Source organism: Gymnodraco acuticeps, unplaced genomic scaffold (genome assembly GCF_902827175.1).
Source record: "Gymnodraco acuticeps unplaced genomic scaffold, fGymAcu1.1, whole genome shotgun sequence".
Classification (NCBI taxonomy): Eukaryota; Metazoa; Chordata; class Actinopteri; order Perciformes; family Bathydraconidae; genus Gymnodraco; species Gymnodraco acuticeps.
The window spans coordinates 468,039-492,500 of record NW_022989815.1 but is presented as its reverse complement, the minus strand read 5'-3'; the positions used below and the strand labels follow the sequence as shown (position 1 = coordinate 492,500).

The 24,462-nt window shown below is 39.6% G+C and overlaps 2 protein-coding genes across 2 annotated transcripts in view; both read right to left on the bottom strand.

The window, feature by feature from the left end:
- Positions 1 to 932, bottom strand: part of drc1 (dynein regulatory complex subunit 1 homolog (Chlamydomonas)) — a gene marked incomplete at its 5' end in the record, with an annotated part of 7,539 nt that extends 6,607 nt beyond the window's left edge. The window contains one exon of the mRNA XM_034230826.1: positions 903 to 932. Coding sequence (XP_034086717.1) covers positions 903 to 932 — 30 coding nt within the window. The remainder of the gene's footprint in view (positions 1 to 902) is intronic.
- Positions 933 to 9,468: 8,536 nt separating this feature from the next.
- Positions 9,469 to 20,612, bottom strand: ostm1 (osteoclastogenesis associated transmembrane protein 1). Its single transcript, XM_034230720.1, has 7 exons — positions 20,150 to 20,612; positions 13,864 to 13,978; positions 13,043 to 13,140; positions 12,848 to 12,958; positions 12,085 to 12,250; positions 10,095 to 10,714; positions 9,469 to 9,932 (listed from the first exon to the last, which is right to left on the bottom strand). Exons 1-6 carry the CDS (start codon positions 20,543 to 20,545, stop codon positions 10,659 to 10,661), a joined length of 942 nt encoding a protein of 313 aa, XP_034086611.1. The 5' UTR covers positions 20,546 to 20,612; the 3' UTR covers positions 9,469 to 9,932; positions 10,095 to 10,658.
- Positions 20,613 to 24,462: the final 3,850 nt, after the last annotated feature.

The window sequence follows — 24,462 nt, the reverse complement described above, 5'->3', positions numbered from 1 at the left end:
CAGATTGACTGAAAATTCTAAATATTGGTCATGTTGGTAGGATTGGGTAGGCGTGGTGTTACTTGTTGGTACGTCGGTTCGGTGGGGGGGGTCATGAGTGCTCAGTGCCCAGGGGCCCCTGGAGGTACTAATCCGGCCTTGCAAAGAGGGATGGTTATTGCAGCGCAGCATTGCCAATATCTTTACTTAAACAAAACTGTGTGTTTACATAACATTTTAGCTGGGGACAGGATACAGCTGGACAGAGTGGTGCTCACTGCTACCAGAATTATTGGATGATCTCCCACTCCAGGGGAATCTACACGGCTAGACTGCAGATTAGGGGATTTAAAGTCTTAAAGGACCACTCTCACCTGGTTTACAACTTAAATGTTCTTCCCTCTCACAAAAGACTTTGTGAGAGAATCAACGTGCAGGTTCCAGACCAGCACATAATTATCCTGAAACGTACCTGCCTCCATTACTCTACAAACATAGGCAGGTAACTAGACAGGTTATTTAATTGTACAATATGTTTTTAATGCACTTTATCTAGTGGGTGGTTTGGTGGTGCTGCTAATTTCCCTACAGGTTCTGGTGTTTTATCTTAGGTTCCCTATATGTTGGATTTAATTAATTGTTTTACGCTCTCATATGTATTTAACCGGTAAGGATATTATCTAAATGTTTTATTTATTTATTTTATTGTACTATAGGCTTCGGGAGTAAGTGGCTTTACTCATTTGGTCTGTCTGGGTTTAAGTGAGCTAATTGAGACAAATTCCAACCAATCATGTTGATTTGTCAATAAAGTAATGAATCCTGAATAAACGAAAAGGTGATTTTTGATTGGTACATTGATACAAATAAATGACTGTGGATGTAGAGGACATGAACACTGAAGGGTTGGACACTCAACAAACCTTTTCACTTCCCTCCTCCTCCTCCTCCTCCTCTTCCTCCTCCTCCTCCTCCTCATCCACCTCTTGAGGCTGGATCTCATAGGGCTCCTCATCGACCTTCATATCAGGGTCTTCTTCATCCTCCTGTGTGGAGGCCCTGTAGATGTACAGTAAGCAGTTGGATTCAAACTAAAACTAAGGACGATGAAACATAGATTTAAACTAGAATATTTTTACTCATTTGTAATCAGGCTACCCTGCTATCCTTTGTATATTGGTTCAGGGGCTCATTACAAATATAAGGATAGAAAAAACAAGACCTAGGAAGCTAGTTTTACATTGGATATTCAACAGACTGTCTGAGTCAGAGGACGGTTAGCTCATGTCTGAGCCCTCACACTTTACCACTCTCATTCTCACTTATGGACCATCCATTTTTTTATGACTGATATGAATTGATTGTACATAAATATTTGAATATAAGTTAATAGAATTATCTTTTAATAGAGCTTAATTTCTGTTTATTTCAACAGCTTCCAGGTCAAGTGACACAAAATCAATGCAGATTTATAATGGACATGCATGGAATATTTATTTGTTAATGAATTATATAGTCTACCTTCTACTTGTTATAAACATTTTAATGAAAAAACAGCCGTTTTTCAATTGGAAACTCATTCATTTTTTTGTAGCTTCCATGTCATGTGACCCATTGACTCCAAATAATGCAGCATTGTTATTATTAATGCATTTATGATACTTTCTTTCTTATTATAGTTGACTTCGTTGAAAAATAAAGGTTTCCTGTAGCCTAGACATACCATTGTATCTTATATTACAATATAATTATTGTTTAGCCACTTTGACTTGTCGTTAGGTTTTCTAAAATACTTTTCGCTGTGACTGCCCAGTTTACACACTAACCCGCTCTTGGCCTCTTCATTCTCGAACATCTCAGACGGTTCATACGCCTCTTCTGGGTCCATATCACTGTCTTCCACAGTATGTTGTGTGAAAGTCCTGACAGATATGTTGGTTTCTGTCCTGATGAAAAAGCAGCAGGTCTGTGGCGCCGCGGTCTGTTTGGTAACGTTGCCTTGGCGACAGAGCGACCAGAATAAAGAGTGCTACCTTCAAGTGTCCCTCGTAATATTGAAACCTCAAAAGCAAAACTGTTAGAACTTCAGAGACAGTAGAGGCTTCTCAATACTCAAATTTCCCCTAGGGGAAGCAGCAGACGTTTAAAGAAATGAGAACTCCTCTCCTCTGAGCGGTCATTTTAAAGAGACGTCCATTCATTATTACGTGGCAACAGCTGCATCAGCTGTCGAGTGTTTTGTCATAGCGCTGTATCTCTGTTAAATCAGCTGAACATTGTTCCCCCACATATTTACTTTGAATTCATTGAGAGTGCGGTATAATGACACAATAACAGGCTGCAGATGCGGACACACACACACAAATATATTTATATAAATATATACAATTTAAAGTATGAGAGAACTCTCATAATAACGTAACACAATCAGAGACTGGATATATCCCCCCCTCTCTCTGGTCGCTGAAATGGGGAATTGAAATTACGGGCCAAAAGTTGTATTTACAAGTAGCCTATTAAAAGTAAGCAGAGGACACCAAACCAACTGAGACCCGTCTGTCCGCCGCATTTACGCACTGTACAACACACACCTACACGCTGTACCACACACACCTACAGCTCCAAAAGCATAAGCCGTTGTGTATTTTATTATGTGAAGCAATGGTCTTAGAAAAATATCGACTCTTTGTTTGTAGATATTTACTAAACTAAAGCAAATAAAGAGAGTAGGCCTGTTATACTGAGTGATATATATTATACACACTGCTCTGCTTTCTGCATGGACCGTACAGCTGTTCTCTCTGGAAACATCGCGACGCGATGAAAGCAGTTTCTAAAATAATATCCAGGGGATGCATGCATAGCTGTCATTGGCTGAGATAAGTCCGGCCGTGCGTCACGCCTCCACCGTTCCCGGAAATGCATCCGTGGAGGAGCCGTGGAGGAACCATCAGTGTATCCTCGGTTAGAGCTCCTCCAGAGAGCCTCCTCGACGCTCGATGCTCGGTCCTCGGTGTGCATTTAGAGAAATGAGACGTCCTGCGCGCTGAAATTCATTTCCGGGTCACTACCGGAGGACCGAGGACCGAGGAGTCGAGGAGGGGAAATTTGAGTATTGAGAAGCCTCTAGTCTATTAATTTGAGTAAACATTTTATTCATAAGTGTAAATATTTGAAAGCTAAACCTCATATGACCGGATGGAAGAATGAACTCAAAGTTTTTGCAAAATCGCTCCAATACATGAATGACATTATTGGACTTATTTATGTTACTTGAATAGGACCCACACACTTCCGTAAAGTTATTTTTTTTCCTGTATGTTATTTGTATTTTTGCACTGTATCAACACCAAGTGAAATGTTTTACTGTTACAATGATCCTTGATGGTTTGTAAAATAATTGTCAATAAAAACAAATAATAATAAATAAAAAAGGTCTGTTAATTTGAAGAAAATAAAGTTGAAACTTCAAGGTCGGGCAAAAAAACTCTTTTATTAACAACAAAAACGACAATAGAGTTCTGTTTTCTCATGAAACATTTGTGACAGTTATACTTACAGTTTTGAGAATATTGATACATGTGTAGTTTAACTGGGCAGTTGTAGCAATGCAGAAAGTAAAATACTGATCGTTAATATGATATTTGGCATGTTACTGCCATCTATTGGTAGCATCCGGTTTCTAAACTTCTGACTGGTCATTGTAATTTATAAACATCACGAAAAAACTGTCTGCAAGGCATTAGTATGGTCTGTTTTCTTAACAAACAAAAAAACGTTCTAGACAGTTATTTGATACTATCACTTTATTGGAAATATTTTATGATTGTCATTAAGGAAACAAAAATGGGAAGGCATATTAACACAAGCATTTTTACAGGAGTAGTACATGACCTCTAAATACAGTCAGTTAAAAAAGTATTTTCTTAAAACTGATGTAACATTATCACGTATAACATTATCAAATGAGGTCTGCCTATACTCTTAAGACATTAAGCAAGTTTAAAATACTAGGTCTTAAGTCACGCATGTATAACCATCAAAAACTATACTAAAAACAATATTCCAAGGGCAACAAACTGCCTGCAAAAGTCACGATAGCTTATCTAGAAATAGAATCAGAATCAGAATCCCTTTATTTGTCCCACAGAGGGAACATGTATTATGTACATGTATTAAAGAGAGAGGTAAGCACCACGTTAAAAAAAGAACATCACAATTACAAACCAACAGGTCTACATGGTACTTGGGTAATAAATATAAATCTGCTTTTAAAAAAATTGTCAATATTTGCATTAAACAGTCAACATTTATACATAATGTTCACTAAAAGAATCAGGCACAGTGACTTGATCATGAGGCGTACCGTGGTTGTAATATTCAAAGAAACCAGGAGGTGGCGGTACTGTCTTGTGATCCAAACTCAACTCAGGTTCCACAAACTACTATCCCCCAAACCTTTTATGTTTGACAAGATGTTTCAAACACATGCAGATTTCACTGCCATGTCTCAAGAACAGATATCCTGTCACGCACATGCACAACATCCACACTTTGTAAGCCACACACACACTCTTCACACACATGATTAATGTCTTCTCAAGCTGATGGCAAGATGGGCACTCTCCGGTCGTCCACACAAACAAACCCACACATGGGTCAGATGTTCCTGCCCTGTGAAGTGCCCCCCTACCCCTCACCCCCCGGGCACCTCACCGCTCCTTTGGCCTCAAGTGGCCTCAGTTGCTGCTGAGCCACAAGGGATGTAAGTCAGCCAGCAAAGGTTTCTGACATCTGATCCAGCATCTGTGATGTCACCAACAGCTGACTTGTCATAAGACCTTTGTGAAAGGGGGGGAAGTAAGGGATGAATGAGGAGAAGGCCTTATTTTCAACAGACCCTTAGCTGGAACTCTGAGTGCTTTTGCATCAAGCTGCCGAGATTACAAACTGAATGACTGCCATTAGAGAGTGATTCTATAATCTATTATAATACCATAAGCTAGGGATTGACAGACTTTGACCCCACTCGCAGGTGTATAATAAGCCCCATTCACTCTGCATATGCTCTGTGAGAGAGGGTGCATGTGTGTGTGTCTGCTAATTCCTACCCCCAGGGGCATATGTTTACTCCTTCTTCAACAAAGCATCATATTCATTGCACAGGGGTTGAGAGGTGCATAATCTAAGCCTGACCTTCAGCCAGTTAACTAACTGACAGTTCATAGTGGTGGTGGGGAGGGCTTGCGTAACAACTTAAGTCCTGACTAACAGTTTGTTAATATTGCACTAACGAAGGAGACATTCAATGCTTTGTATCATGGGATGCACTGAGGAGAATGAAGCAGAGTGGAGGAAAGCAGAGAATACAGAGGCATTTAGTCTAGAGGAGGCTGTGACCTTGTCAAAGAACAAAAAACTGTCATTTGTCAAGAATTAGATTGAATAAATCGAAGAGGAAAGGCCAGATTCAGAAACAACACAAAGAGCATCCTCTTCTTTCAAATCTGAAAAGTGTGCTGGCCTTGTCTCAAGGTAACCTGGCAAAGAGAAGTACTGTATGTTTTTGCCATCTGCTGGAGCATCTTTTTTGCAAACAGCCATACAGTTTATTTTCCATCGTAACCATGTTGGTTGTAAATGTTAAACTGCACGATTTGTACCTTTTTAAATGAGGAGAAAGAGTGAGGGACACTGACAAACACATTATGCAGAAGAAGAGGATATTACAGGAAACAATAATAACATCATGTGTTCATAATGATGTAAATGAAATAAACTCAAGGGTCTTTGTTGCCAGTCTCTTATTGTTTTTTCATTCTTATAAGACAGGGTCTGAGGTTTGGGTCATCATTTATCCACTCAACAATCCTCAGTTCAGCCGTCATGCTTCAACATGTTATATATTACATTTAGAAGACGCTTTTATCCAAAGCGACTTACAATAAGTGCATTCGACCAAGAAGATACAAACTTGAAGAAAACAGAATCATATAAGTACAATCAGGTTTCATAGAGCTACTCAACTGGCTTTAGATAAGATATATATCCTTTATCTCTACCTGGTTAAATAAAGGATATATACAACATGCCTGCTTTATTCCTCCTCAGCTCCTCCTCCTCCTCAACGCGTTCACACATTACCGAGAGCAAGAGAAAGGATGAAGAGTTGCACAATTTAAAGCCTGGATTTATCAAAATGAGAGCAATCAAGCGATGTGTTTTGCAATTTGGTAAAAAAGTGTGTCAAATAATGAATCATTAGGTACAAAATACAAAGATTTTAACTAAAATGTGATCAATCTGAGAAGTTCTTAGTAGATGATCCCTTATTAGAAAATATAATGAATAACATTTATTAAAACTGTAATTTAGATTTGGACAAGTCTGTAAGATAAAATAAAGTGTGCATTTACATCCAAATCACAATGGCTATGTACATCTCTGAGCACTGATGTCCTAGAGGCTATATTGTTGTAATTCGGAATATTGCATAAAAATGACAGGCTCTTTTCAGAATCAGAATTAAAGATTCAAATCTATAAATCAACCATATTGAATTGATATGAATTAACGTCCAGAATCCTTTACTTTATGAGTGTGTACAAACCTTAGTATCTAAAAGTCAATATGTATTCTGTTTTTGATCTTATCCTTATCTTACAAAAACCTCAGCATGCAGGCAGTCCAGATCAGGATGTGAGTCAGTTTTCATAAATCGAATTAATTTCTTCCGTATAAACTGTAACACTTAGAGATTTATTATTCTCACAGTCATTGTTTCTTATCAAAGCTCTTTGTGGGTGGATTAGGTGTACACTAATTATGCAGGCATTAGGCCGTGATTACTGGTGGATTTTGTTTTGTTTTTTGCCAGAGTTCAGTCAGTTTAGTGAAAGGGTAAAACAGCTGCCTTTGCATTTTATCATAAACTGTGGCCAAGAAAAAAAGCACAATTCTTAAGCACTTGAAAAGAAACATGTTCTTCTCGCAGCTCACTAAAAGACCCTTGTCTCTCTTTTACACAGTGGCAAAAAGAAGACTCCAAGCCTGATCTTATAACGAAAGCTGCACCCGTCTGTCTCTAAAGATGGAGTATGAAGGAAAAAGATAAGAACATTAAGCTGGTTAGAACGCAAACATCCAGAGATATACTGTCATTTTGTGACATGTGAGGCTAACAATTCAATGGATGAGAGATCAAAATCCAGAGTACGACTAAAACATTCTCATTAGGCACTTCACGTCGCCAACCTGTTGCTCATTGTTGCAGTCGGCAGGAGAACATTTAAAGAAATGCATGGGTTGAAATGTGTTCATTTGTTTCATAGGACTAAATGATCTGCATACACGTCAGTCAGCTGCCTGTCCGCTAATGCCATACTGTGAGCCAGTCATTCTTCATTAGGGTAAAGATAATACATGGAGTGATGAGAGGTTAATACATGGATCTAAGTGAGAGTGTCACAGTTTGAAGGTACCTGAAATCTACATGATGATACTCTATACTTCTGCAGAGGGAAAATGTGTACTCTTTTTCTATTTATTTGTATCATCTCACACATAAAAGTGTATAATATTTGTACTTGTTGGATATTGACACTTTTACTAATAAAGTATCTTAATACTTTCTCCAGCACTGACCTGTAGTGAAGTATTCGAAATGAAAAAGTACTTGTTTTTAAGGTGTTTGTGTTATTTCTGCTCTCCACAAAAACAATAAATTGCCCTGTTAAAGCTGCTAAACGTCCATATGAAAATGGTCAGTAATTGCTCAATCTTAATCTGAATAAACAAATATTCCTTATTTCTAACCATTAACTTGTAGTCAAAATATGTCTCCCACATCTGTATTAAAGTTTCCACATCATATCTAGTGTCAAACTCTTCACATAACCAAACAAAGACCAATCTAATATAATGTTGGTCACAAACTAACTGGTGTTGGGGATCAAATAAACTCCATCTACATTATTACATCTCTGTTTAGGCCTGTGCATCTGTAATGTTAATCCAATAATACAGTAGCCTAATAATGCAGACTGAATGGAGCCATTCCCAATGAGAACCATTTACATTTTTTAGGTTAACATGTTCACTCACTACATATGGACCCGCTATTTTACTTATGGTATTTTTAGATGGTGACATTACTACTCTGACTGTAAATGGCTGAATCACGGGGGGCTGCAGCTTTTCCATCCGATCTGCTGTTCACGTGGCGGGGTGCGCTCCATTTCTCCGGGAGGTTTTCCTGACTTTCAGCCCCGCTTAAGGTCCCGGTGGGGAAAGCAGCGAGGCTTATCGGGAATCAAAGCTGTCATTCTGGAGCTTCGGGCCCCTCAACACTTCACCAGAGGTAGGAGAAGTACTCAGATCTGGTACTTGAGTAAAAGTAGAAGTACCAGAGTGAAGGAATACTCTGTTACAGTAAAAGTCCTGCATTCCAAATGTTCCTCAAGTAAAAGTAGAAAAGTATTAGCATTACAATATAGTACCAAAAGTGAAAGTACTTATTATGCAAATACGTCCATTTCCAAATAATATATATTGTATGTTTTGATCATAATTATTGATGCATTCAAGGGTTCATCAAAGTTATCTACTTTGAATTGCCTTGAATTGTGTTGAAAGGTGCTATATAAATAAACTTGCCTTGCCTTACTTTGTATTCTGCAAGGTAGCTTGTGAATTTACTCTAGGTCATATTTAAGTGTTGATTATATTTAACAACATTAAACAAAATCTGAAAAGTAACTAAAGGTACAAAGTAAATGTAACAACGTAAAAGTACACGATTTACCTCTGAATTAGAAGTACAACAATGGAAATACACAAGTACAGTATTTCAAAAATGTAACTTAAAGACAGTACTTGAGTAAATGTACTTAGTTGCTTCCCACCTCTGCACCTCGCTGTGTGTTTGTAGCATCAGGATCATATGACTGGGCATATCCTAAGGCTCTTAGACCTGCTGATGGGCCGCACTCCACAAGACCAAAAAGCCAAAGGAGTTTAACGGATGTGTTGCTGCGATTATTCGGCCAAGTATCTTTATCCCACATCTAGATTAGCTGCTAATGATGGAGGAAAAGCCGCGTTGCAAGAAACACAAGGCCATGTAACCTGAGAACAAGGGTCATGACTGTGTGAAGAAACAGATTCAGCCATAATACAACATGGGCTCATTAGAAGTAAAATAACTGCAGTCACTGTTATGTGTTTACCAAAACAACAAAAATAAAGCACAAGTTCAAGATCTGCATTCAATAGAGGTCATATTGGTCAAAATAAGTTTGAATATTAAAAGTAAAGCTACTAATTTTGAAGATATTAATTAATTACCTTAAAAGTCGTTTAAAATGTACATTTTGAGGTAATAATGTGCCTCAGTATTGTCCACCAGTAAATAAGGTCCCTTACTACAACTCAGATTAAACTAAATTATCATCAGCATAAAACTGTCTGTGGTTAAATCACAGCACATCATTTTGCAGGTTGTCTCTGACGTGAACGTATTTATTCATGCTTATGCATTACAAATTAAAGTTTACATTATTTCACAGCAAATGCATTTTTTACTGATTCCTAAATAGAGACATAAATGAGAGTTCACCGTCATGAGCGGTGAGAAACCTCTTAACAAATTAAGTTAAACATCAGTGGGAAACGACAACAAAGCACATTAAAAGCTTTATGCAACCAAAAAGAAAAACAGTGACTGGAAACCAGGTAACATCACAGTGTGGACCTCTGGAGTGCTCTTACATTATGTGTGTTAGGTCTTTATTTACTCCCACCCCACTGATGTGCACCCCCCCCCCTTCTTACAGCAGATACATGTCACCACTAATGGACATCAAGTGCTTCCTTTTTTGCTGCCCACTTCTGGACATACATTAGAGACAGAAACCCCATTTCTCAACCCTTAAATAGTGCGCATATTTCCTGGTCTCACACACCACACACACACACACACCACACACACACACACACACACACACACACACACACACACACACACACACACACACACACACACACACACACACACACACACACACACACACACACACACACACACACACACACACACACACCACACACACACACACCACACACACACACACACACACACACACACACACACACACACACACACACACACACACACACACACACACACACACACACACACACACACACCTCACTCTTTTTAGTGACAGCTGTGTCTCTCCCTGCAGGATGTGCTTCAAAATGTGAAGACTGTTTGAAAGAAAGGAGAGGATCTGTGCAGCAACATTAACCACCACGTAATTAGGAGTGTATAAAGGTATTCATACACTTTAAACTCAGAGCCCGCATATAAAAAGGTATACAATTTCAATTCTGCATTTACTTCACTTTGAGAAGAATATTTTAAGGGTATAAAAGCAAATGTTCAAAGTGCCCAAAGCATTTTACTTTCACTTTAATTATGCAGATCCTTGAAGTCCTCTGAATACTGATGGGTATCACAGCCTCTTGTGAAAACAAACAAACAAACAAACAAAAAGGGAATGCTGTTGTTGAGTCCTCTACGTTCAAACCTCTCAAGACGGAAATGAGTCAAATCTTCTCCCAGGATGTTACTTCTGATAAAAGAGTGCCGTCCTCCATTTTATTCACCCGTCTCCTCTTCAGCTCAGTTTGTCCTGAATGTTCATCAGAGTGTTGTATGACCTCGCCCGTTTGGCTGTGAAGACACAAAACTTAGATTAATCCAACAACCAAAGTACCATTTTAGGAGTTAAACAACTTTGTCTGTCGTATGTTGTGTTATTCTAGAAATTAAAAGTAAAATAGTCATTATAGACAAGTCAAAATGGTCATTATAAATGCACAACCTGAAGGAGATAATGAAGATGATACGACCACAGACAAATCCATGGTCCTAATGCAACCTTGTTACAAACATTGTCACTTTGTATTCATACATATAAACATAACTCATCATTTGCCAAATAAAACAAACGGTTTTGCTCAGTTTTTTTTGCACATTTCATTAAAAATAAATTGTCAACAAAGAGTAAAAACAAGAATTTCACACCACAGGGCTTTGAGACTTGCTTTTGACAAAAAGAAGACGAAAGCAAGTTAATATTAATGTTTCTCTCGGATTAGTCTAATGCAAGGTTTCACAAAAGAGCATCAACCTGCATAAAGACCCTGAGAAAAACCCACTTGTGAGCCATAAAGATTATGATAAGATTAACAGAATATCAATATCGTATTACATTTATTTGAGTTTTGTGTCTCTGGTTCACTTCTTTCTGAAACACATTTCAAATCTAAATAGAGTGGGATTATGAAATATAATGCCCATGACAAAAAAAGTGTTTTTCCTGCTGCAAGAGAAAGGCAGATTCCCAGAGCGAGGTTCAGGGACCCCCAGGGGGCCCCGGCAAACTGCCAGGGGGGTGGGACATGTTTTCATTCATTAATTTTAATCATCATGAGCTTATACATTCATCTTTTTCAATAATGAACAGAAAAAAGTATAGAAGTTCATAGATGTGTTTTTTTAATAACAACATTTCACTATTGGACTGCAAATATGTTTTATTCATGTCTCTTGTCTTTCTTATTCAATTCCCTCTCAAAATGAAGAACCTGTGCTGTGGATGACTCTGGTCTGCAACACTAAGAAATGTTATTAAAAATTCAAACTCAGTTCTCTTAAATCACTAGATCTTGCTACTTAAGAAGAAATGTGTTTTTAAGAGTCATTCTTGAATGATGCCCAATGTGTCCTTGACCCCCTCATCAAAAAAAGTTCCCACCCTCCCCAATCTGGGTAAACGACCTCTGATCCTTCAAGGCAACCATCATCCAGCAACAGACACAACAATAGATTGTCCAACCCTGTCTATGATCCAGAGGTTTGCAGGAGGCAACCCCACCATGCTTTAGAACAACCTAGAACACCCCCCCCCCCATCCCCACAAAACCCCAATATCACAGTCAGTCAGCCCCCCCCCCCCCTCCACAAAAACCCCAAACCCCTCAAAACGCCGTCGAAAAATCTCTCCGTGTGACAATGGGCGAATTAAGCTGGTTACTCACGGTGTATGAGCTTGCGTTTCTTTTGTTCAGAGTGAAGGAAGCTGCTCAAGTAGAAGATGATGGGCAGAAAGAGCATGAAGCTGGACACGGCGATGACAGGCACCGTCTCCTCGCGGGGGAACGAACAATTGTACTCCTTACTCCACAGTTTGCGAGTCACATTCATCTGAAACGAGGCAAGGTGCCAAACTCAACATAGACTTCAGCTGAGCACAATTATAGGACACTGTTAATACAACCCTGTTGATTTCCTGTGCTCAAATGTTCACTGCATTCAGGCATGTGACAATATCTTGCTCTGATGACACTGAGGGAGAGGTAACAGGAGCATTAATCCTGCAACCCTAACAAGCATCCTTTTCTCATTTTTTATAAGATTAGTTTTCCTTTTTCCACTTCTGATTATGGTCCTGAATCACAGATCCATTTGCCAATGTTCTACTTTTTTTCACACCATGATACAAGTTTATCTTATCAATGCCCTGAAAAACAAAGGAGATATTTTAAGGCAAAACTAAAAAAGCATCTCATTCCATAACCAAGGCTTTTAAAGTACTTTTGGAATTTGTTGTTTCCTCCATTTCCAGTAAAATGTTACAAGGTTTAGGCCTGACAAACATATCCAGAGGAGATTATCCTGGCACCAGCTGAAGGTTAGTAAAGACCCCTTTAACGGTCCTTTAGTGCTGACAAATTCCTGTAGGGGGCGCAGCTTTCTCTCTTCCAAACTCTATGAACTTCTTTAAATGCCTGACATACATACCACATCCTCTATGTCAATACACATGGTTTTGTTGGTCTCCATTCGGCTGTACAGCTCATTCAGGCCTCGGTAGGTGTTCTTACAGCTTTTGCACAGCTCCGTGTGATTCCCCTGTGAAGAACAGACATCATAAATAACATCGGAACAGGAACTCATGATGGACACACAGATTTCATCCACTTATATATGGCGTACCTCTTTATATTTCTCAAAGCAGGTGAGAGTTTGGTTGACAGAGCTCATGAAGTACAGCGTGTCGTTGGTGAGGCTGTGGAATCCTTTAGTGACACAGTCTGCACAACAGGAAGAAAAAACAGCCGGTCGTTAGGTATGTTTATTTAGTTCAAATGGACACATTTAATCAAATAATAAAGATCTCACCTAACCCTTTTTTTCCCAAGCTCTGAACCAGGTTTTATAAAAATACAAAAGATGTTTGGAAACATTTAAAGATTCCATATGGGGATCCTAAAGTTGTACCTTCTTATTCGTCAACAGTTATTGCATTTTAGTTGCGTTTCATAGTAAACTGAATTGTTTTCTTTTAAGGACGACCTTTTTGATGGGTTAACCATGCGCTTTAGGACATATATCGCACATTATTTTACTTTCTTCAGCCATTTTTTAAACCTAAAGACAAAATAAGTAATTCATTGATCAACAGTCAGTCATCACATAATGGTCCTTAATGTAAAACAACATGCATATTGAATCCTACTGACAGAAAACAGTGTGGAGATCTACCAAATCTGATTCAATTATCCAGCTTCCATTGGTCTCCAATAAAAAGCCAGTCACATGTTTGATCTCTGCTGCAAGTGTGACCACTTTAATTACAGCACGTTAAGAAAAACACCAACTGAACCCGGCCTCTACTTGACCCCGCACTCTGACCTCTGTGGTCAAATGCATCGCCATATGTGTGAATCAGAAGTTCAAACGTAGGCACATGTTCACATTTACACCAACCCCAACATTTCAGACATGTCCAGTTTAAATCCATGCAGAATACCTACTGGCACAGTCTGATTTGCCCCAGATGTCTTCCAGGTTGTTGTAGAGCAGATAAACCAGCATCAGGCGATCGTTGCGCAGAATGCTGTCCCTGCAGCTCTCATTGCCAGGAACCACCTGAGGACACACAGACACACTGCATCATTCAATGATCTTACAGGGAGGAAGAACCATTGGATTTTATCACCAAGAACCACTCGCATTAAAGGTCCCATGGCATGGCCATTTCTACTGATCATAATTCCATTGTTGAGGTCTACTAAAATAGATTTATATTGTGCAATTTTCCAAAATCGCATTGGTTTCTCATACAACATCTCTGTATAGTGTGTATTCACTCTGTCCTAAACAAAGGTCGCGTTAACCGAATATTTTCCGTCTATGACGGATTTTTTTAACAATGACGGAAAAATCTGAAAGCAGTCCGTCATTTTGACAGATTAGAACAAACTCGGAATAGCGCCAAAGTTTCCCCGCATTGAGGCTCCGGTGTTAAGCATGCCTGCCAAAAAGGAAATGATACCGTTTCCAAACCCAACTTTGCCCAATGTTTGTACGGCAAAGTCGGGTTTGGAAACGGTATCATTTCCTTTTATGGCCACTCTAGTCAATGGGTGCTATTCCACCACACGTGCCGTGTTACGGCTCAGACGCGTCCTAGAAGTGGCTCGGCGCAGCGCTGCTCTAAAATTAGGATGAATCCTATTTTTGCCGCGGCGCAGCCGTAACTTAAGCTCGGGCAGGCAGCCCCCCCTCGCAGGAAGTGGAAAGGTGAGCATCCGGGCCCATCCCCCACATATACTAATTTAGCAGACCCCCCTCCTTCATCACAACACCTCCACTACGATACGCACGACGAGGTTTTCATCATGGAAGTGGAAAAACACACTATTTTATATTAATTAATAATTTATAACAACAATAAACACAATTTAAACAGACACAAAAATAAAACATTTAAAGGAATGGTATGCTCATGACACTCATTTAAAAAAAATTATCATCAGACAGACCAGTCTCTGCCAGTCTTTTTTTTAAAAATGTTTTATCCAATGACATTATCAGTGATTTTAAACTGATTAATTACCGAAATAACATCAACACTGTGGGCGGCGCCATTTTACCGGACGTGACGTAAACCATGCGTTTGGTTTCGAGGACACGTCGATGTTCATGTTATTTACTGTAGTTACTCTCTTCAAATATGCCTCATTGTATCGCGAAACATTGCCACAATTCTGATAGGAACAATCCACGGAATGCTCGGTTCCATCTGTTGCCAAAAGGTAAGCGTAGGAAGTAAGTTCGGACCAATTTACTCAAATTATTTTTGTTTTACACTGTTACTTTTAAAAACAGGTTATGATTATATGATACGATGCAGCAGCATCAACTTAATTTCCCAGTAGTATACAAAGTATCACGTACAAATAACAACTGAATACTGCAATAATCTATAATAATATAACACTTTGTAAGGAGCCGTTCTGCATAAATACATTACCTTAAAATATGTTTTTGATGTACTTCATTTTTAGTAACAATCAGAGTTCAGGATATTTACTTGTAATGGAGTGTTCGGTAGATCGATAGAAGTACCAGAGTTTAGGAATAAGTTAAGTTAAAGTCCTGCAATCAAAATTCTCAAGTAAAAGAAAAGTATTGGCATCAAAAGGAAGAGTGCATTCACACCTAATAGTCAGTTTTCTGGTGCGCACCAGGGGCCTCATTTATAATGCCGTGCGTAGGATTCACGTGGGAAGGTTGCTTACGTAGTAGAAATCCAAAAAATAGGTACAGAAATGTTCCGACATTTTCCGATTCACCAAACATTGCGTACCGGCGAGGAAAGTGCGGACGGCACTTCCTACGCCGGTTTCCCTTTATAAATCACATTCGACTCGAAATGCGGTGCAGCTTTTGCGGGCTTCACGTAACGCCCATATTTGCCTATAAATAGTCAAAGAAACGCCCATTCATTCATTCTGACTGACTTTATGAAGAAGATCGCAGGAAATGAGGACACAACAGCTACAAAAATACATCTCACACCGTGTCAGATTTTGGTTATTTTGGGGAGGTCAAGATAAATCATATTGTTTGGTGGATGCAGTTTGAACCAGAGTAGCAGCATGGAGGTCGGATCGTCACCAAAATAAATAAATATGTGGTCCGAAAAAGGTTCATGACAAAAAAAATACACATAGCATTCCTCTGGCAGTGTGTTTGTACTCCTGTCCTGTCTCCTGTCCCCGGACAGGAGACACCCCCTTGATGAGAAACTGTAAGAAATGGTTGGGGAATCCCTCCGGAGTGGAGTCATGACGACTGGATCTGAATTATGTTTTTGTATTTTGTGGTTTGTGTCCCAGCTGGCGATCAGTTGTGCACAGCGTCTCCGCTGCAGCCTGTGCATCTCAACCCCCCCCCCCCCCCCCCCCCCCCCCCCCCCCCGCAGCAACTCTATATCCACCAGTTAAAGGAAATACAACTAATGTGTTGCGTTATATTAGCTGTACAATTTACCACATATGGTGTTCTTAGTTTCCATACCTCCTGTGTTTTACGAGCGACTTATCAAGTCTTGGCAAATGGCATAAAACACAATTAAACATGATAGTATATAAAACCATGCTCGTATCTACAACCTATAGAAATGCTAAACGGCGTCAGTTTAGACGTAATTCTGTCCTCCTGCTTACCGCATCATTTATGAGAAAACATTTCATAACATTAACACAACATATTCGAGGTGGTTTTAAATAACATATCCGTATTTATTTATTTCTCCAAGTTATGTTTTTGTGTGCACTGAGGAGTCTCAAACAGGCGTTTGCTAAATCATTTTAAGATTGGCTTTAATCAATGTTTGAAAATGAATTCTTCATATATGATAAATAAGAGGTAACATTTTATTTATGGTATTATTTCCACACATTTCTCTCCATTCTTCCTTCTGCCAACGGTGTCGCAGTTTCTCGTCCCTCCCGTTTTTGTGCTTAGTGCGTACGCATGGGTTAGAGTTTGCGTGGAGGACCGCACATTTTCCCGTCAAGTTAGTATTTTATAAATCGCAAACATTGCGTAGAAACTGGCGTAAGCCATTTTTAATTTTTTGAATGTATATCCCTTTATAAATTAGGCCCCATACCACAGTTTGTTACATTGTTTCATTTTTCAGAAGGTTCGGTTTGCGTTCACACTGGCAAGTCATGTGCACGAAAATGCTGTACAACCATTGGTCAGACATTAAGGGGGTAAAAACAACGCAAATCCCGGCCATTTCTACCGGAGCCTCCGCCATGGAGCATCGGCACTTTCGGCAGGTTATTCTCATGCTGCTGTTAATCTGGAGATCAACAGACTCTAGCGGCCCGCACATATAATTATATAATCAGACAACGTCCGTTAAAAAACATTAATGAGAGACGTTCTGCAGTAAGGAGGGGCGTTTCACCGACGACAGGTGTTCTTACTTTTATGTAGTTGACGGAGCATTTTTACTTTACACGACCTGTTCAACACTTAATTCTGCTTCACTCTTTAACTAAACAACCGCGGATGTCTTGAAAGACTCTTTCGATAAAGATTTTGAAGACATCCGCGTTCTTGTGACACGTAAATACTACGCTTCCTATGTTTTGGTGCGGACTGTGTTCACACCAGCAATGAACCACTCCAGAGTTCGCAAGCAAGCGCTCCGAGACCACCTATTTTAGCGGACCAGAGTCCGGTTGTTTAGTTCACTTAAAGGAATGGTATGCTCATGACACTCATTTTTAAATAATTATCATCCGATAAAACAGACCAGTCTCTGCCAGTCTTTCTTTTTTTTTTTTTTTATCCGATGACATTATCAGTGATTTTAAACTGATTAATTACCGAAATAACATCAACACTGTGGGCGGCGCCATTTTACCGGACGTGACGTAAACCATGCGTTTGGTTTCGAGGACACGTTGATGTTCATGTTATTTACTGTAGTTACTCTCTTCAAATATGCCTCATTGTATCGCGAAACATTGCCACAATTCTGATAGGAACAATCCACGGAATGCTCGGTTCCATCTGTTGCCAAAAGGTAAGCGTAGGAAGTACGTTCGGAGGCAGTGGCTAGCGAAATGTGGCCGGCCCGAACCGAAAGATCCACAGGCGCATGTATGCAGCGAACATTTCAAGTTTCCGGACGACTACTCTGAGAGTATGATAAAACATAACATGGGATTTATTGAACAACCATTACTTAATGGAGATGCAGTACCATCGGTCTTTCTGGTGTCATCACCGACCAGGACACCAGTTCGGCCAGTTGAGAAATCGCCCTCTGCAAGTGTGAAGCGACGGAGGACCAGAAGTAGTGCTCGGAGTAAGAATAAGGTATGTTATAGCGCATTTCCATTGCAGCGGGTAGCCCCGTTTAAACGTCCTTTATCGTCCAGGCCAGGCCAGTTTTTGGTGGCCTTTCCATATAGCGTAGTACCGGCTAGTGGGTATTTTCCCCCAGTTTTTCCGGCCCCATAAAATCGTGGTTCTAGGGCCAGGGACAACGAGGCTGATTATGCTAAACTAGAGAGGGAATCGCTAGCAAGGGTGGTACTATATGCATACATATCTAGTAATCAAAATCATTGTATCTACTAAGTAGTACTAAGTAGGCTCGAACCTGTATGGCTGAATTCCCCCATCCAATCTCTTCATATTGCTCAAAACTTCTTCCTCGGCTGACGAGTCCGAACTCAAATACTATGCCATGTTTTCGTGTGTTTACAAAGTGAACGCATGGATGACGTCACGACCATCACGTGACTACTGAAAATGGCCAAAATGGCAGCTGCCTGACGGAATATACAGGTTTTGATAAAAAAAGAGCTATAAAATCATTATTTACCGGGGAATATCGCTGATTTCTTCAGGGTATGGTTTAAACATAATGTTTCACTAAATACTGAAGTTTTGATTAATTATCTAATGAGTGGAGCATTCCTTTAAGAGGTCTCGGATTGTGTTCGTCACACCGACCCAAATGAACCGCACCAAGCGGCTAAACGCACCAGGGTTAGATTCAACCGGACTACACAAGGCAGGTGTGAACGCACCCTTAAAGTACCAAAAGTAAAAGTACTCATTATGCAGACTGGCCCATTTCAGAATAATATATATTATATGTTTTGATTAAAATGATTGATGCATTAAAGTGTTATCAAGCTGTTAAAGGAGGCATGTGGTGCAGTGGGCTAGTGTGTTGGTGTTAGGATCATGGGGTCACAGGTTCAAACCCCAGCTTGTTGTTGTGTCCCTGGGCAAGACACTTCACTGGGGATTGTCCACAGTATTGAGTATGTAAGTCGCTTTGGATAAAAGCGTGACATGTAATGTAAAGGTGCAGTTAGTTTTAATGACTATGTATACTGAAGGGGAGCTTGTGAATTTACTTCAGGTGTAACTAAAGTCTAATTTAACTGTTGATTATATTTCACATCCAAATCTGCAAAGTAACTAAAGGTAGGCTATTAAATAAATGTAGTTGAGTAATAGTACAGTCTTTACCTCTGAATTGTAGTGGGTAGAAATAAGTACTTAAATTGGGGTACGTAATTTTGGAGAAACCAGCGCTAGAATTTGAAAGTACACAACCGGAAAAAATCTGCCTCTTCCTTCAGACTTCCTTACAGAGCCCCTCCTCCAACACACACGAACGCATGCACGAACGCGCACATGACCAATGAGGGCACGAGATAAGTGTGTGCACAGATCACAGATGGCAGGTAGGCCATCCAGTTATTTTAGCCGGGCCGGCTAAAATGATTGGTCGTGCTTTTTACAGTACTACGGCTTCCACAGATGACATTTTTGTATGTATTTATTGTCAAAGCACTTAAGATATTCATTCCTATCGGGATGTTAAGAGCATTCCATGGAATATAACAAAAAGTGTTTCTGAAATAAATTACATACCCCACCTTTAAGTACAGTACTTGAGTACATTTACTTTTTATGTAATGTAAATTAATGAATACTCCTTCCACCACATATAACATCCAGGTTAAGATTGTATTCCTGATAAAAGCAAATAAAATGTTTTCCTCAGTTTTCTATTGATAGCAAGTGAAGCAGATGAACTGGTGTTTCCTCTAATTTGACACCACCAGTCAGACACATCACAAGACTCGTGACTCGACCACACACACACACACACACACACACACACACCAGCTGTCCTCTTTGTGCAGGCAGACAGTTTACTGAAATCTAAAACACAGAAAAATTACTTTGCGTCTGAGCACACACCTCTGATGAGATTTTCAGGTAGATCTCCGTGAGGCTGCCATAGCTGGAGTAACAGTTCTGGCAGACTTTCACAGGCCGGGACGAGTTCACGGAGCAGTTCACATAGGTGACATACCGCTGACCGAAGATGTGCAGCAGGTCGCTGCAGTATACAGAGATCTCCTCGTCTTCTGGGAAGGAGGACAGCAGGTTCAGGGAGAAAATAGAGTCGACATCCGGCTTCCTAAACACAGGCGAGTTCACCAAAACAACAGCAGCAGCAGGACTGTAAGGCGAGCTTTGTGTCAGTGTGTCCGCTGAATCTGAAGCAGAGACGTTTATACCATCACCAGACACGAGAGCGTAAATATTAAGTACTAAAATAAGCAAAAAGTAACAGTTTTTGTGAATAGACATGATCGAAAACAAGGATTAAAGCATCTGTTCCTCTTCTTGCTCTACACACAACACATGATTTCCTGGTTTTCTCCCAACCTGATCATGTGACTGTATGTAATCTCGCGAGAGTACATCGCGGACTCAGATCAGTACTATAACTTCTCATCATAAACCGTTCATTGTTATTCTGATACTCATATAAATGTAGACTAATATCAAACATTATGAAATGTGACAGTATGAAATATATGTTTTAAAGTGTATACTATAACACAATAAATATAACTTTTTACTGGGAAACAAAACAGTGCTTTAGTAAAATTTCTAGTGGTAAATAATATGAAAATTACAAAGATTATCATAATATGTTATTTGTTTACAAATGTTTTTAAATTATTACTATTTATAAAAAACAAATTAATGATCGTAGTATTATAATAGGCCTATATAATAATTATTTAAACTACATTAATGCCTATAGGAGTCATAGGCCTATTTTATAAAAAGATCAATGGAATAATCCATACATTTTTATATCTATCTATCTATCTATCTATCTATCCTATTTCAAGTAAAACGCTATTTCCATTGTTCATTGCCCACAGTTGTTGTAAGGGGGGAGTGTGAGTGTGCGTGCATGTAAGTGCGTGCGTGCTTGAAAGAGATAGCCGTTCCTCCTGGTCTCCTCATTATTTAAGGTTTTTTGACACCATACAATTTTGCAATGTGCGCTCGGCTCGGAGAAAATAATCACGGAGTCAAGGTAAACGATTTGGGCTCCAATCCTGATTGTGATAATTGTCACAAACCCCCTCGAATCAAGCAACCGCAGTCAATGGTCGTTAATGTGAAATTAGTGGCTCTTGATAACTTGCAGGCCGCATCAATTCCGCAGTCATCAGAGCTAATGAAAATAAGGGGGGAGAGAATGCGCGCGGTATTAGCGGCCTATTCTGATGCCTGCGTAGAACTCCATATGATATGGGCTAAATATGGATCCTGTCTCTTATGCTCCTCTCACTGCACATGCAGCTCATTAACTCTTCTTCTCCTGACCACAGTTCACCTAATTGTTCAGATGTTCCCTATTCCTTTATCATGGTCTGGCACTCAATCATTTACTACAACTTAAACCCTTTATGATCTTGCTTTTATGATTCATATTGTAACATCATTTTGTGTAGTTATGTTCTCTTGTCTACACTTTAACTTTTTTAAATGTTTCACACATAAAAAAGGGACACGTCTTTCCTGTTATTGTTGTGACTAATGTGAGTTTCGGTCTGCACTTTATCACATTATTCACTAAGTTTGGCATGTCTTTCCTCTGCAGGCTAATCAGAACTGCACTAAGTAAAAATCGGCATATCATTACTACTTGAGATGACCGTTATTGTCAGATGGCAGAAAATGCCTTCATTAGCATGAGACAGATAGAAAAACCAAGAGGACAAAAATCACTAATTAGGCCCATAAATTAGATGATGGTGCTGATGAGAACCCTTCAGGAGGGATGGCAAGACTCCGAAGCTCTTCATGATTTTTCGCACTATACAGCATAACCATGCGGAGAAACTGGTCAAAAGAAGGTATATGTGGACACAAAGAACACAGAACAAAGCCTCAGGCACCGAAAAGCCTTTAGATTAACTCCTATGGGTCCTTTAAAGACGTAGGCTAATCCTTTACTGAAATAACAGCATAAAACACAGAGAAGTCAAATGTCTGCATTCAAAATCATATTAAAGTAGGCTATAGGCCTATATAGAAGAAGTAATTCTGCAAAGCATCATATATAACATTATGAGATTGTAAATACTAAAGATGTAATGTTACATTCGTAGTATGAGTATTATTAAACCCTTAAAACGTGATTTTTAACATTCCTGCACCTAATAAGATATAAGGTAAAGATTGTTCGTCCAATTTGGGCACCTGTCAGTTCAATCCTTTCCGTCCCTGTGAAAGTCTTTAACTGGACAATCACAAAGGGGTTAACTCAAACCGGTTCAGCCTTAAACTTGGCTCTTGGCGTGGGGAGAGAAAATAGCTGTAAAGTTATGCAGAAGTTATTCTTCATCCTTCGGGCCGTCCCTAATCCGCCAAAAACCTCATTCTTTCATCGGAGAACTGTGCCTCCTTTCTTGTTCCCCTCTCTCTATACAACATAAAGTCAGACTGCATTTAATGGTTATGTCGGGATGGGAGAGGGGCTTTCTTCTTCCCCCTTTCTCCAGAATATTGCCCTTTTCGTCGTGTGAGTCTCCCAACCCGCAGGGACCCCCATATTCTTCCCTCCGCGTCTGACTCGAATCACAAACTAACCCTGATTTTCACCACTTTGCTGGGAATTGCGGGGAGTGATAATAGAGATTTCGCTTTCATTTTATACGCTTGACTTGGTTATTGTTGCTTTTCTCCTCTCCCGTGATTCTCCTCTTTTCCAGGGATTAGCCCTGACTTCGCCCGCTACTGACCGCCGAAGTGCCCCTGAGCCCCGGGTTGACAATTGACGCAGATCAAGGCAGGCCTATTCTGCGCCTTACAATAGCACCGAGCTGAGCCGGGTTGAAATGAGGGAGTTTTAATGGGAGGAACAGACGCCTCTCCGTTTGCTTCCCAGAAATTAATTGCCAGAGTTTTGTGGGATGCTAATCTTGAGAAAATGTAATACAACTAAGGCTAGGTGGCTTATCTTCATACTATGTATTGTAGACCAATGTATAGGTGACACAGAAAAGACACCATGATGATGAGGATGAGGATGATGATGATGATTATAATGATGATGGTCAGAGTAATGTTGGACACAAGGATGAAGCTGCCTATAATGGTTATGCCATTATATAAGTGGGCAGTAATGGTAAGTATGATATATGTTGAAGAAGATGCTGATGAAGATGGTGATGACAATGATATATATGGTGATTGAAGTGCTGCAGCTGAAGATGAGGATGAGGAAGATTATGAAAATGGTGAGTGACAAGGCAAAACAGCTGATATGATGATGATCAATGGCGAGGAGGGTGATGCTGGAGATAAGATCTGAATAAGAATCAGATTTATCATTAAGTGTTAACTCATACAAATAAGTTAATTAATAAAATAGCAGTAAGGTGTTGAATAGAGAAATTGACCATTAGATTATTTGTTCATCTATTGTTCTCTCAAAACGCAATTTATAGATAAGATCAGGACAAATGATTAATACATGTTGTATAGTTATTTGTGAGTATAATACAGTGACTTACTCCACCATATTTTATAGAGAAATATTGTTCTGCATTTCTTGAACGAATGTAGTTTTAGATATATAACCTTTTTGGCTCGTGGCCCCTTACAAAAAAGTGTGGTATGGCTTGTAATGTTTCAAATGAGCTGTTATCAGTTCCAAAAAAATAGATATTTGTTCTCTAAACTTTAATTTCCCCTAAAATGAATGTTCCAACATTAAATAAGTTTGCTTTCTTTCCCTATGTATCATCTCGCAACTCCTGAGAGTTGTCTTGTGTCCCTTTAGAGGGGGTCCAACCGCCTCAATTGGAAACCACTGCATACCCAACAGACTAACAGATTATAAACTTGTTAAAAATGACTTCACCTCCAAAAGCTATAACACACTAATGGTGCTTTCACTTTGAACACAACAGTGTTCAAAAAATAATGTCATGTCATGTGCAAGCGGGGCCTAGAAACAATAACAAACAGATTGGTTCAAGTGAAAGGTAAAGGAACATTTTTCATTTCTCTTAAGGGGCTTCTCCATTATGTTGTTGGACACTGTCATCACCAATCTAAGCAACACATCCTCACTCCCAGGTCGGCCTATGTTGACGTTATGTCAAGTCCCCTGTCGGCTTTTTCCAACGCAAGGGGGGGGGCCTTAGCGTCCATTTTCAACGCAAGGGGGGGGCCCTTAGCGTCCATTTTCAGCT

What these genes read in the sequence shown, in the direction of transcription:
- ostm1 (XM_034230720.1), bottom strand. Translation starts at nt 20,545, where the DNA reads ATGTCTATTCACAAAAACTGTTACTTTTTGCTTATTTTAGTACTTAAT. An exon ending in GCTTTGAGAAATATAAAGAG is followed by an intron (nt 12,959 to 13,042) that starts GTACGCCATATA and finishes TGTTCTTCACAG; the next exon opens with GGGAATCACACGGAGCTGTG. An exon ending in GAAACGCAAGCTCATACACC is followed by an intron (nt 10,715 to 12,084) that starts GTGAGTAACCAG and finishes GTGTCTTCACAG; the next exon opens with CCAAACGGGCGAGGTCATAC.